The sequence below is a fragment of the Loxodonta africana genome, chromosome 6, assembly GCF_030014295.1.
Source record: "Loxodonta africana isolate mLoxAfr1 chromosome 6, mLoxAfr1.hap2, whole genome shotgun sequence".
NCBI classification, from domain to species: Eukaryota; Metazoa; Chordata; class Mammalia; order Proboscidea; family Elephantidae; genus Loxodonta; species Loxodonta africana.
This window is the reverse complement of record NC_087347.1, coordinates 78,057,452-78,072,187: the sequence shown is the minus strand read 5'-3', so window position 1 is coordinate 78,072,187 and position 14,736 is coordinate 78,057,452. Positions and strand designations below refer to the sequence as shown.

The window sequence follows — 14,736 nt, the reverse complement described above, 5'->3', positions numbered from 1 at the left end:
ATGTTGACATATAGTTGTTAGTCTCATTCCTGAATCTGGAAATATCCATTTAGACTTGTGCACAGAGAGGGTATGTGGATTGCCCTTGGCCCCATTCTCTGTGTCCTTTTGTTTGCTGGAGTCCCGTTTTAGATCTTTGACTCTGTTACTGGATGATGGTTATAAACCTTGGCATATTTCTAATTAGCTAGAAGAGTTCCATATAAAGCAGCTATCTCTAGTGCCTTGTTCTCTGTTATTCTATAGATGGGATATATAAGAACTCCAACTACCAGAATACGACAACTCCGTAGGTCATTTTGTCCCTAACTCTGCTTTTCTGCAGCTGAAACTCCCAGGGTGCAAAGTACTTCTTTCGCTTGCCTTTTGAAAGTTTCAATCACTAAGTGGTGGGTTCTCCTGCTGCCTCAAAAGCTTCATCCATGACAGAGGACTGCTTAGTTTTCTGACTGATACAGACTTTTGCATTCCTATAGACAATGACAGAAAGTAGAAAAGGGAGATACACAGATAAAGATTTTTCTACTTTCTTCATGGTTCATCCATGTCGTAGTATGTATCAGAATTTCATTTCTGTTTATGGCTGAATAATACTGTATTGTATGTATATACCACATTTTGTTTATCCATTCATCTGTTGACGGACACCTGGGTTGTTTCCGCCTTCTGTGTATTGTGAATAATGCTGCCATGAACATTCGTGTGCATGTATCTAATTACATTTTTTTAAATAATCTTTATTGTGCTTTAAGTGAAAGTTTACAAATCAAGTCAGTCTGTCACATATAAGCTTACATACACCTTACTCCATACTCCCACTTACTCTCCCCCTAATGAGTCAGCCCGCTCCTTCCTTCCAGTCTCTCCTTTCATGACGGTTTTGCCAGTTTCTAACCCTCTCTACCCTGCCATCTCCACTCCAGACAGGAGATGCCAACACAGTCTCAAGTGTCCACCTGATACAAGTAGCTCACTCTTCATCAGCATCTGTCTCCAACCCATTGTCCAATCACTTCCGTGTCTGATGAGTTGTCTTCAGGTATGGTTCCTGTCCTGGGCCAACAGAAGGTGTGGGGACCATGACCGCCGGGATTCCTCTAGTCTCAGTCAGACCATTAAGTCTGGTCTTTTTATGAGAATTTGGGGTCTGCATCCCACTGTTCTCCTGCTCCCTCAGGGGTTCTCTGCTGTGCTCCCTTTCAGGGCAGTCATCAGTTGTGGCCAGGCACCATCTAGTTCTTCTGGTCTCAGGATGATGTAAGTCTGTGGTTCATGTGGCCCTTTCTGTCTCCTGGGCTCCTAGTTGTCGTGTGACCTTGGTGTTCTTTATTCTCCTTTGCTCCAGGTGGGTTGAGACCAATTGATGCATCTTAGATGGCCGCTTGTTAGCATTTAAGACCGCAGACGCCACATTTCAAAGTGGGATGCAGAATGTTTTCATAATAGAATTATTTTGCCAATTGACTTAGAAGTCCCCTTAAGCCATGGTCCCCAAACTCCCGCCCTTGCTCCACTGCCTTTGAAAAATTCTTTGCTTTTGGTCCAGTCCACTTGAGCTGACCTTCTGTGTATTGAGTATTGTCCTTCCCTTCACCTAAAGTAGTTCTTATCTACTAACTAATAAGCAAATAACCCTCTCCCACCCACCCTCCCTGCCCCCCTCGTAACCACAAAAGAATGTGTTCTTCTCAGTTATACTATTTCTCAAGATCTTATAATAGTGGTCTTATACAATATTTGTCCTTTTGCATCTGACTAATTTCACTCAGCATAATGCCTTCCAGGTTCCTCCATGTTATGAAGTGTTTCACAGATTCATCACTGTTCTTTATCGATGCATAGTATTCCATTGTGTGAATATACCATTATTTATTTAACCATTCATCCGTTGATGGACACCTTGGTTGCTTCGAGCTTTTTGCTGTTGTAAACAGTGCTGCAATAAACATAGGTGTGCATATATCTGTTCATGTAAAGGCTCTTATTTCTCTAGGGTATATTCCGAGGAGTAGGATTTCTGGGTTGTATGGTAGTTCTATTTCTAACTTTTTTTTTTTATTAACTTTTATTGAGCTTCAAGTGAACGTTTACAAATCAAGTCAGTCTGTCACATATGTTTACATACATCTTACTCCATACTCCCACTTGCTCTCCCCCTAATGAGTCAGCCCTTCCAGTCTCTCCTTTTGTGACAATTTTGCCAGCTTCCCACTCTCTCTATCCTCCCATCCCCCCTCCAGACAGGAGATGCCAACACAATCTCAAGTGTCCACCTGATATAATTAGCTCACTCTTCATCAGCATCTCTCTCCCACCCACTGTCCAGTCCCTTTCATGTCTGATGAGTTCTCTTCGGAGATGGTTCCTGTCCTGTGCCAGCAGAAGGTCTGGGGACCATGGCCTCCGGGATTCCTCTAGTCTCAGTCAGACCATTAAGTATGGTCTTTTTATGAGAATTTGGGGTCTGCATCCCACTGATCTCCTGCTCCCTCAGGGGTTCTCTGTTGTGCTCCCTGTCAGGGCAGTCATCGATTGTGGCCGGGCACCAACTAGTTCTTCTGGTCTCAGGATGATGTAGGTCTCTGGTTCATGCGGCCCTTTCTGTCTCTTGGGCTCCTAGTTGTCGTGTGACCTTGGTGTTCTTCATTTTCCTTTGCTCCAGGTGGGTTGAGACCAATTGATGCATCTTAGATGGCCGCTTGTTAGCATTTAAGACCCCAGACGCCACATTTCAAAGTGGGATGCAGAATGTTTTCATAATAGAATTATTTTGCCAATTGACTTAGAAGTCCCCTTAAACCATGGTCCCCAAACCCCTGCCCTTGCTCCGCTGACCTTTGAAGCATTCATTTTATCCCAGAAACTTCTTTGCTTTTGGTCCAGTCCACTTGAGCTGACCTTCCATGTATTGACTGTTGTCTTTCCCTTCACCTAAAGCAGTTCTTATCTACTAATTAATCAATAAAAAACCCTCTCCCTCCCTCCCCCCTCCCCCCCTCGTAACCACAAAAGTATGTGTTCTTCTCAGTTTTTACTATTTCTCAAGATCTTATAATAGGGGTCTTATGAAATATTTGTCCTTTTGCCTCTGACTAATTTCGCTCAGCATAATGCCTTCCAGGTTCCTCCATGTTATGAAATGTTTCACAGATTCGTCACTGTTCTTTATCGATGCGTAGTATTCCATTATGTGAATATACCACAATTTATTTACCCATTCATCCGTTGATGGACACCTTGGTTGATTCCAGCTTTTTGCTATTGTAAACAGAGCTGCAATAAACGTGGGTGTGCATATATCTGTTTGTGTGAAGGCTCTTGTTTCTCTAGGGTATATTCCGAGGAGTGGGATTTCTGGGTTGTATGGTAGTTCTATTTCTAACTTTTTAAGAAAACGCCAGCTAGATTTCCAAATGGTTGTACCATTTTATATTCCCACCAGCAGTGTATAAGAGTTCCAATCTCTCTGCAGCCTCTCCAACATTTATTATTTTGTGTTTTTTGGATTAATGCCAGCCTTGTTGGAGTGAGATGGAATCTCATTGTAGTTTTAATTTGCATTTCTCTAATGGCTAATGATCGAGAGCATTTTCTCATGTGTCTGTTAGCTGCCTGAATATCTTCTTTAGTGAAGTGCATGTTCATATCCTTTCCCACTTTTTGATTGGGTTGTTTGTCTTTTTGCGGTTGAGTTTTAACAGAATCATACAGATTTTAGAGATCACACGCTGGTCAGAGATGTCATAGCTGAAAAATTTTTCCCAATCTGTAGGTGGTCTTTTTACTCTTTTGGTGAAGTCTTTAGATGAGCATAGGTGTTTGATTTTTAGGAGCTCCCAGTTATCTGGTTTCTCTTCGTCATTTTTGGTAATGTTTTGTATTCTGTTTATGCCTTGTATTAGGGCTCCTAACGTTGTCCCTATTGTTTCTTCCATGATCTTTATCGTTTTAGTCTTTATGTTTAGGTCTTTGATCCGCATGGAGTTAGTTTTTGTGCATGGTGTGAGGTATGGGTCCTGTTTCATTTTTTTGCATATGGATATCCAGTTATGCCAGCACCATTTGTTAAAAAGACTATCTTTTCCCCAGTTAACTGACACTGGGCCTTTGTCAAATATCAGCTGCTCATATGTGGATGGATTTATATCTGGGTTCTCAATTCTGTTCCATTGGTCTATGTGCCTGTTATTGTACCAGTACCAGGCTGTTTTGACTACTGTGGCTGTATAATAGGTTCTAAAATCAGGTAGAGTGAGGCCTCCCACTTTCTTATTCTTTTTCAGTAATACTTTACTTATCCAGGGCCTCTTTCCCTTCCATATGAAGTTGGTGATTTGTTTCTCCATCACATTAAAAAATGTCATTGGAATTTGGATCGGAAGTGCATTGTATGTATAGATGGCTTTTGGTAGAATAGACATTTTTACTATGTTAAGTCTTCCTATCCATGAGCAAGGTATGTTTCTCCATTTATGTAGATCCTTTTTAGTTTCTTGCACTAGTACTTTGTAGTTTTCTTTGTATAGGTCTTACATCTTTGGTAAGATTTATTTCTAAGTATTTTATCTTCTTGGGGGCTACTGTGAATGGTATTGATTTGGTGATTTCCTCTTTGATGTTCTTTTTGTTGATGTAGAGGAATCCAAGTGATTTTTGTATGTTTGTCTTATAACCTAAGACAATGCCAAACTCTTCTATTAGTTTCAGTAGTTTTCTTGAGGATCTGTTAGGGTTTTCTGTGTATAAGATCATGTCATCTGCAAATAGAGATAATTTTACTTCTTCCTTGCCAATCCAGATGCCCTTTATTTCTTTGTCTAGCCTAATTGCTCTGGCTAGGACCTCTAGCACAATGTTGAATAAGAGTGGTGATAAAGGGCATCCTTGTCTGGTTCCTGTTCTCAAGGGAAATGCTTTCAGGCTCTCTCCATTTAGAGTGATGTTGGCTGTTGGCTTTGTGTGGATGCCCTTTATTATGTTGAGGAATTTTCCTTCAATTCCTAGTTTGCTGAGAGTTTTTATCATGAATGGTGTTGGACTTTGTCAAATGCCTTTTCTGCATCAATTGATAAGATCATGTGGTTTTTATCTTTTATTTTATTTATATGGTGGATTACATTAATGGTTTTTCTAATATTAAACCAGCCTTGCATAAAAAAAGGTATAAATCCCACTTGGTTGTGGTGGATTATTTTTTTGATATGTTGTTGAATTCTATTGGGTAGAATTTTGTTGAGGATTTTTGCATCTATGTTCATGAGGGATATAGATCTGTAATTTTCTTTTTTTGTGATGTCTTTACCTGGTTTTGGTATCAGGGATATGGTGGCTTCATAGAATGAGTTAGGTAGTATTCCATCATTTTCTATGCTTTGAAATACCTTTAGTAGTAGTGGTGTTAACTCTTCTCTGAAAGTTTGGTAGAACTCTGCAGTAAAGCTGTCCGGGCCAGGGCTTTTTTTTGTTGGGAGTTTTTTGAATACCTTTTCAATCTCTTTTTTTGTTGTGGGTCTACTTAGTTGTTCTACTTCTGATTGTGTTAGTTTAGGCCGGTAGTGTTTTTCTAGGAATTCATCCATTTCTTCTAGGTCTGCAAATTTGTTAGAGTACAATTTTTTGTAATAATCTGATATGATTCTTTTAATTTCAGTTGGGTCTGTTGTGATATGGCCCATCTCATTTCTTATTCAGGTTATTTGTTTCCTTTCCTGTATTTCTTTAGTCAGTCTGGCCAATGGTTTATCAATTTTGTTAATTTTTTCAGAGAACCAGCTTTTGGCTTTGTTAATTCTTTCAGTTGTTTTTCTGTTCTCTAATTCATTTAGTTCAGCTCTAATTTTTATTATTTGTTTTCTTCTGGTGCTTGATTGATTCTTTTGTTGCTCGCTTTCTATTCATTCAAGTGGTAGGGACAGTTCTCTGATTTTGGCTCTTTCTTCTTTATGTATGTGTGCATTTATTGATATAAATTGACCTCTGAGCACTGCTTTTGCTGTGTCCCAGAGGTTTTGATAGGAAGTGTTTTCATTCTCGTTGCATTCTATGAATTTCTTTATTCCCTCCTTAATGTCTTCTATAACCCAGTCTTTTGTGAGCAGGGTATTGTTCAGTTTCCAAGTATTTGATTTCTTTTCCCTGATTTTTCTGTTATTGATTTCCACTTTTATGGCCTTGTGGTCTGAGAAGATGGTTTGTAATATTTCGATGTTTTGGATTCTGCAAAGGTTTGTTTTATGACCTAATATGTGGTCTATTCTGGAGAATGTTCCATGTGTGCTAGAAAAGAAAGTATACCTTGCAGCTGTTGCGTAGAATGTTCTGTATAAGTCTATGAGGTCAAGTTGGTTGATTGTAGCAATTAGGTCTTCCGTGTCTCTATTGATCTTCTTACTGGATGTCCTGTCCTTCTCTGAAAGTGGTGTGTTGAAGTCTCCTACTGTAATTGTGGAGGTGTCTATCTCACTTTTCAGTTCTGTTAAAGTTTGTTTTATGTATCTTGCAGCCCTGTCATTAGGTTCATAAATATTTAATATGGTTATATCTTCCTGGTCAATTGTCCCTTTAATCATTTTGTAGTGTCTTTCTTTATCCTTTGTGGTGGATTTAACTTTAAAGTCTATTTTGCCAGAAATCAATATTGCTACTCCTGCTCTTTTTTGCTTGATATATTTTTTTCCATACTTTGAGTTTTAGTTTGTTTGTGTCTCTAAGTCTAAGGTGTGTCTCTTGTAGGCAGCATATAGACGGATCATGTTTCTTTATCCAGTCTCAGACTCTCTGTCTCTTTATTGGTACATTTAGTCCATTTACATTCAGCATAATTATAGATAAGTATGTGTTTAGTGCTGTCATTTTGATGCCTTTTTGTGTGTGTTGTTGGCAATTTCATTTTTCCACTTACTTTTTTGTGCTGAGACTTTTTCTTTGTAAATTTTGTGTTCCTCATTTTCATAGTAGTTGAATTTATGTTTGTTGAGTCGTTATGTTTTTCTTGGTTTTTATTTTGAGTTATGGAATTGTTAGACCTCTTTGTGGTTACCTTAATATTTACCTCTATTTTTCTAAGTAAAAACCTAACTTGTATTGTCCTATATTGCCTTGTTTTCCTCTCCATATGGCAGTCCTATGCCTCCTGTATTTAGTCCCTCTTTTGGATTGTGATCTTTTACATATTGACTTCAATGATTCCCTGTTTTAAGCATTTTTTCTTTTTAAAATTAAGCTTAATTTGTTTTTGTGACTTCCCTATTTGAGTTGATATCAGGATGTTCTGTTTTGTGACCTTGTGTTTTGCTGGTATCTGATGTTATTGATTTTCTGACCACATAATTTCCTTTAGTATTTCTTGTAGCTTTGGTTTGGTTTTTTCGAATTCTCTAAGCTTGTGTTCATCTGTAAATGTTTTAATTTCACCTTCATATTTGAGAGAGAGATTTGCTATATATATGATCCTTGGCTGGCAGTTTTTCTCCTTCAGTACTCTGTATATGTCATCCCATTGCCTTCTTGACTGCATGGTTTCTGCAGAGTCGTCTGAACTTATTCTTATTGATTCTCCTTTGTAGGAGACCTTTCTTTTATCCCTGGGTGCTTTTAAAATTTTCTGTTTATCTTTGGTTTTGGCAAGTTTGATGATAATATGTCTTGGTGATTTTCTTTTTGGATCAGTCTTATATGGGGTTTGATGAGCATCTTGGATAGATATCCTTTCGTCTTTCATGATGTCAGGGAAGTTTTCTGCCAGCAGATCCTCAACTATTCTCTCTGTGTTTTCTGTTATCCCTCCCTGTTCTGGAACTCCAATCACACGCAAGTTACTCTTCTTGATAGAGTCCCACATGATTCTTAGGGTTTCTTCATTTTTTTTAATTCTTTTATCTGATTTTTTTCAACTATATTGGTGTCAATTGCCTTTTCCTCCAACTCCTCCTCTCTGCCTTCCAATTGCTCGATTCTGCTCCTCTGACTTCCTGTTGAGTTGTCTAATTTTGTAATTTTACTGTTAATCTTTTGGATTTCTGAATGCTGTCTCTCTATGGATTCTTGCAACTTATTAATTTTTCCACTATGTTCTTGAATAATCTTTTTGATTTCTTCAACTGCTTTATCAGTGTGTTCCTTGGCTTTTTCTGTAGATTGCCGTATTTCATTTCTGAGGTCATCCCTGATGTCTTGAAGCATTCTGTAAATTAGTTTTTTATATTCTGCATCTGGCAATTCCAGGATTGTATCTTCATTTGGGAAAGATTTTGATTCTTTAATTTGGGGAGTTGTAGAAGCAATCATGGTCTGCTTCTTTATGTGGTTTGATATGGACTGCTGTCTTCGAGCCATCTATAAGATATTGTAATGGTTTATTTTATATTTGCTCGCTGAGTCTTATCTTGTTTTGTTTTCTTTCAATATACATAGATGGGCTACTAGATTGCGCTGTCTTGATTGTTGTAGCCCTTGAATTACTTATGTGCTGTTACCAGCTGGTTTGGGGTGTTACCAGATATATAAGCCTAAGAGTCCATTCACTGTTCTTGAGTAGAATCTGATTTTCGGTCACCAAGTGTGTGGTGCACACTGTTACTTATCAACGTAGAGGAGTAGTGGTGATAGTTGTGTGCACCAGATTCTAGTAGCAGCAGGGGGTCACACTCGGGGGCGGGGCAGGATGCTGACAGGCTTCCCCCAAGTGCCAGTGAAGTTGGTGTTGTCTCTATTTAAAGCACTTTGGTGGATGGGCTCTGCAGCAGTACCTTAGGCACCCAATGCATGTACCTCTACAGATTGGTAGGTGTCACCATCCTCAGACCCCTATGGCAGGAGGCCAGGTGGTCTGGGGGGAGCTTCAGCCCTTAGTTCCCTGTTTTGGGACAGTGAGGGCTCTGTTTAATAGGTAGAGATAGCAGACCTGGGAAACTTGTCTTTCCAGTAGTCCGCTAAAACGATTACAGTCAGATCCCTATCAGAATTGCCTTTGCATTATAATAGCCCCCTTGTTCCCTGCAGGGATGAAAGCCCAAGACTGTGGATCTCATATGCTTGGCTGGAGCTGGTTCTGTATTTTTAGTCCAATTCTGGGAAGTCAGGGAAGGATTTTTGGTCCCTGGGATTTTTGTAGCTGCTTCTCTCAGGCCAGGAGAATGGGTCAGGAAAAGACAAAAAAAAATAACTGCAGGGCAGTTCACTCTCTGGCTCAGGAAATTCCAATGTTAATGAAGCCTCCTGGGAAGGGGAGGGGAGGGATCAGATAGAGAGGAGAGAGTAGCACCCCAAATATAAAATTACTTATCTTGCATGGTGGTGACTGTTTTATCTGAGATTCCGAGGGGTGTGTAGCCTGTGTGCGTTGGCTGGGTTGAGATTGCCCCCAAGGGTCAGGCCCACGTCCCGAGCTTGTGCTGTCTCAGAAGCCGTGGTCAGTTCCTCCGCTCCCAGTCCAAAGCCCACCACCAAGGTTCCCAGGCTGGGATGCCACACTCCAAGCTCCAAAACCAGTCACTGCCTCCTGGTGACTTCTCCTGTCAGCCGTGTCACTGCGCTGCCTGCGTGCACTGGCTGGGCTTCCCCCGAGGTCACTTCTGGGGGCTAGGGCTGCGTCCCGTGTTTGCGCTGTCTCAGGATGCCATGCTCAGCTCCCCTGCGCCCAGTCCAAAGCCCGGTGCCAAGTTTTTCTGACTGGGACACTGGCTCCAGGGTCCAAAAACAGTCGTTGCTTCCCTATGGTTGCTCGTTCTCAGTCTCTGTCACTCAGGTCAACTCTTTAGATCTGTGTTTGATGGTCAGGGTTCGTAGATTGTCATGTATGTGATCAATTCACTTGTTTTTCCGAGTCTTTGTTGCAAGAGGGATCTGAGGTAGCTTCTACCTAGTCAGCCATCTTGGCCCCGCCTCTCTAATTACATTTTTTAAATTGAAATGTATTCTCTTTCTGTTATAAGAATTCTCTAATTCTAGCAATAGGTTAAAGATTAATTCTTTTTTTTTTTTTTTTTGTGGTATGTGCACCTTTATTTCTCTCTCTTTATTTATAGATATTTTAGTGAAAGTTTGGGAGAGGCTATATCATGGGCTGGTAACTAGATACCATGTAAAACTATAACTCATACGAAACTCCGCAGATAAAAAAAGAACTTTTCACCTATTGCAGAATGCTTGAGAATATTGCTTCCTGTAGATATTTGTGGAAATAAACTCTGCCTTGTAAATATTTATCCTGAGTTGTTATTCAAGTGATGGCAACATTGGTGTTCCTGTAATAGAACCTGTATGTCTAATGAAAACTGGGTCGTTTTAGTGATGAAATAAAACAAAGATGCATTTTTATGGTGAACATTCCAGTAATTTCTATAAAATTTTATTATGTGTAAAAAAACTGCCTTATCATGGCCTACTTACAGCCCTAGTAGCATGGTGGTTAAGAACTTGGCTGCTAACCAAAAGGTTGGCAGTTCAAATCCACTAGCTGCTCCTTAGAAACCCTATGGGGCAGCTCTACTCTGTCCTATAAAGTTGCCATGAGCCGGAACTGACTCGACAGCACCTAACAACAACAGCAGCTTACAAAAGAGTTTAAGAGCTGAAATAGCTGTTGTAAGTCATATAATCTAGTAGTTGCAAATTCAGTTGCTTCCAGGGGTAGGAAAAGTAATGCAAATGCATGAAGTAGGCTAGTTTAATATAATAGGGAATGGTAGGGACTAGGGGGAAGTAGAGATTACTTATACCACCAAATTTTAAGGCCCGAAGTAAAATATAAACCGGTTGTTGTTAATTGCCATTGAGTCTACTCTAATTCATGGGACCTTTTTTTTTATGTATAACAGAACAAAATATTGCCCAGTACTGCATCATCTTCATGATCTTTGGTATGTTTGAGTCTATTGTTGCGCTATTGTATAGTGTCTTCCAGCCTGGAGGGGGGCTTATCTTCCAGCTGTGTATCAGACAGCATTCTGTTGTGATCTATAAGGCTTTCATTGGCTGATTTTCAGAATAGATCATCAGGTCTTTCTTCTTGTCTATCTTAGTCTGGAAGCTCCCCTGAAACCTGTCCACCATGGGTGATCCTGCTCATATTTGGAATACTGGTAGTATTGCCCTCCAGCATTATAGCAACACGCAAGCCACCACAGTACAACAGACCGACAAATAGGTGGTGGAATATAAACCTAACTTTCCCAATTATAGAGATGAAACTGAGATCAAGGAATATTAATAGATTTGGCCAAAGTAGGAAAATCTATATGTCTTCACCAGAACCAGCTACATAACTTACAGGGCCCAATGCAAAATAAAATGGCAGGCCCTTGTTAAAAAATTATTAAGAATTTCAGGACAGGGACAGCAAAGCTTTAAATCTAGCTTGGGACCCTGTGTGGCTGTGCAGATTGTATGGACCTAACTTCTGGTCTAGAATTTGTATAACCAGACAGAAAGAAACACAGACATTTTCACATACCAGCCACTAAAAGAAAATCTGGTCATAGAGATGGGATTAAAACTCAGTCCTTTATTTTGATACTTCAGTGAGTCAACTATCCTTACATAACAAGAGGGCTTTTACGTGAGGTTTCGTAATCATTGCTTTTCTGTATTGTTTAGAAGCTCTTGTTGAATCATTGCTGCTTCCATCGGTTTTATTGTTCCTTCCAAAATTCAGGTTTTGTGAATTATTAGTTGAAGATTTTCAATCCTGAATTTCAGTGTTTTCTGTAAATGTTAGTTCTGACTAGAACTCCGGCATATTTGCAGGGTCAGCCAACCCAGGTGTGAATCTAACTGTGAAATACTGAGGGACACTTGTGTCTGCTGTGGAGTCTTACACAGCTCTCAGAGTCCGTTATTCTTTTCCTCCTACCTGAATATACCTGTCATTTTCTTCCAGAAAATTTTGTATGTAACGCACATAAGCTCCTAGAAACACGTTCTTTTGACCTTATTCGAAATTTGTAGATAGACATGTAGGCACCAAAAGCAGTTTGCCTCCTGATGGACTCAAGTTGACTAGCCTCTTTCTTCTTTGTGATCATTTACAACTTATTACCCGCAGCACCACTAGTACCACCACAGTAGCCTGGGGAATGCCATTTGGTGAAATCTAGACAGCTTTTACAGATACACACAGAAAGTACAAAAAATAAAATTGGGAATTGAGTAGTAGGGAAAGGGTTTTTTTTTTTTAATATTAATTTTGTATTTTAGAAGACTTAAAATATTTCCATCATTAAAAATCAAAAGAGGACTTATACATTTTTCCTCATTAACAACAAAGTGAAAGTCTAATATCTGGACCCAGTATTTGGAATGGTTTAAGGCTGTCATTTGCAGTGGTATGGCAGATGGAGAATTTGGATTCTTTATTCCTTCCTTTAACAACATCTAAAAAGATATTGATAAATATTTTTTAAAAGACAAAAACGGTTCCCTTATTGAATGATATTGAGGCTTCTTTACATCAGAAGTATTTTTAAAACAAATATAAACTGCAGTTAAGTAAACTTATTTACTTAATATCTGAATGAAAGAATTCAAAACTGTATTGTCTATTCACCATACACCTCATGAGTGATTAACAAGAGGGAATTTACCTGGTGTAGAAAGAGATGAGAAAATGGGCAAATAGAGTAACTGGGTAAAAGAAAATTTAGGTTATGAATATAATTATTAATATTTAAACTATTTGCCATAATATTTTATATTTATATACCCATGTACGTGACTGTATGTGTTCAGCTCATACTAAATTTTTCATTAAATTTAATGCCTGGGGTGCAAATCTAGTGTACTTTTTCTCTCCTATGTTTCATAAAATGTGAAATACAGACTCAATGTCACAGAATTTTATTCTTAACTTTCTACAGGTGGAGATTTTCATTTTTCCTTTATATATTTACCTATGGAGTCCGGTTCCTGAAAAAGGTAGGGTCTGTCCAGTTACTTTATATAATTCTTACATAACTGTAAACCTGTAGTCCATTGTTGATGTATGCGATGATAGTAATATTAACAGCCATCACAGGCTTCCTAAGAATGATGTGTGCATTGTTATTTGACCTTCAAAAGTATGTGCAGTTTATTCTTTATGGTAAATCATTTTTAGGCATATGCTAAAAAGATTTTGAAAACAGTTTGTTTTTCAAGTGAAAGATGTTGCTAAGTCCCTTGTCTACTCTAGTTGGTTATTACTTATGGGCATTAGAAACCTTTTAAAAGCCAACTGAAATTTTAAAAGAATTTGAATAGAGTTTTCATATCACAGAACTTGGAAAAATCAGTTGTTGCCATATGTGTGATCACTGCAGTAATTCACCGATAGGAATACTGTTTTAGTGTCTTACGTAGTTACTAAGAGCACAGCACCAACTGCTGGTGAGAAGTTCAGTTTATTTTATAGATTGTGTTTCCCCTGCTGCTGCTTTACTATATCCTGTATGCACTGAGGCAAGTTTATCCATGAAAGTAGTTCGTTGTGGCTGCCATCATCTTTCTCCTGGGTATTTTATTGTTTAGTGCTACTCCAAACAAGTTAGGCTGCTTAAATTCAAGACTCATGAAGAATTATATTCTCACAGTCATGCACTTAACAACAATAGGTTATGATGTGGCAGAAAATGGGAAATTATGTTTAAAATTATTTTATGATATATATGTTATCTGTATTTTTACAAGTATTTTTCCTAGAGTAATGTGCATGCTGTAATAGTAAATTTTCTTGTAAATATTGAGTTGATAATTTCAAATACGTTTTTATTTTTAAAGTTGAGTTATCAGGTATTGTCTGCCTGTGACGAATTCTATTATAATGAATGGTTGTTTCCCAATAAAATATTTTCCTAGAGGAAACTTCCTTTCACTTATGTCTTTTCCTTTGGTAACTGCACTTACTTATTTTTAACTTAATAAGACCATATGGCTTAGAGACCATTTGAATAGATTTGAAAGGATAAACTTCACTTTGTTGGCTTTCTAAGTATGAAGACATTCTCAACTAGGGTAAATAAACATGGTGGAAACTGCTTACTTTGGAATTCTATTATTTTAGTTTTAAAATTTACTTATCTAGGGAAAAAAATGGAAAGACAGTCTGAAGAGCTTTTATGCTTACAACTTTATTACCCTTGGAAAGGGAATAGATTTGGATGGACTTTCAGGTGATATGGGAGAATTCCAGTACGTAGGAATGTCAAGTTCCTAACTAAGGCCAGAGTTTAGAATTTACACCTGGTTTCATTGGCTAAGGGCTTTGATGGTGAGCAAGGGAAGATGGTGAAAGCCAGGAGCACTTTTGTTCCCTTCCTGTAGATCTGCAGGATATGGACTCCTTTAGCTCTTATGCTGCAATCCTGGTCATCTGTCATCTGAACAGGAAGCACTTTGTGACTCTTGGTTCTGATTCACTCTGTCCCTAAACAAACTGAATAGAATGGGAATAGTTCTCATCCACAGTCCTCAGGGGCTCCATGTAAGGCGATAAGAGGACGTGCCAATAGAATGTTTGCTTAGAAACTGTTTTGTTCTTAAACTATACCAGGTGTATACCAGTTCCCTATCGATTGCCTGTGGTTATAACAAATGTTTAAAAAATGAAAGAAAGGAAAAAGACCTAGAAATTGCTCTTCTTATTGAATGAATTTGCATTTGGGGTATTTTCTTGAATGATGAGTCAGTTTTGGATGAGCTATATGATTTAGTCTTAGTCATAAATGATAGAGAAATGTTACATTCAGTGAGAGAAAACACAGA

General features: G+C 38.6%; 1 protein-coding gene across 1 annotated transcript in view; it reads left to right on the top strand.

Annotated features, from left to right (window-relative positions):
• Window positions 1-14,736, top strand: part of CERS6 (ceramide synthase 6) — a 324,304-nt gene that overhangs the window by 178,468 nt on the left and 131,100 nt on the right. The window contains exon 4 of the mRNA XM_064287027.1: window positions 12,855-12,912. Within this exon, the coding sequence (XP_064143097.1) occupies window positions 12,855-12,912 (58 nt within the window). The remainder of the gene's footprint in view (window positions 1-12,854; window positions 12,913-14,736) is intronic.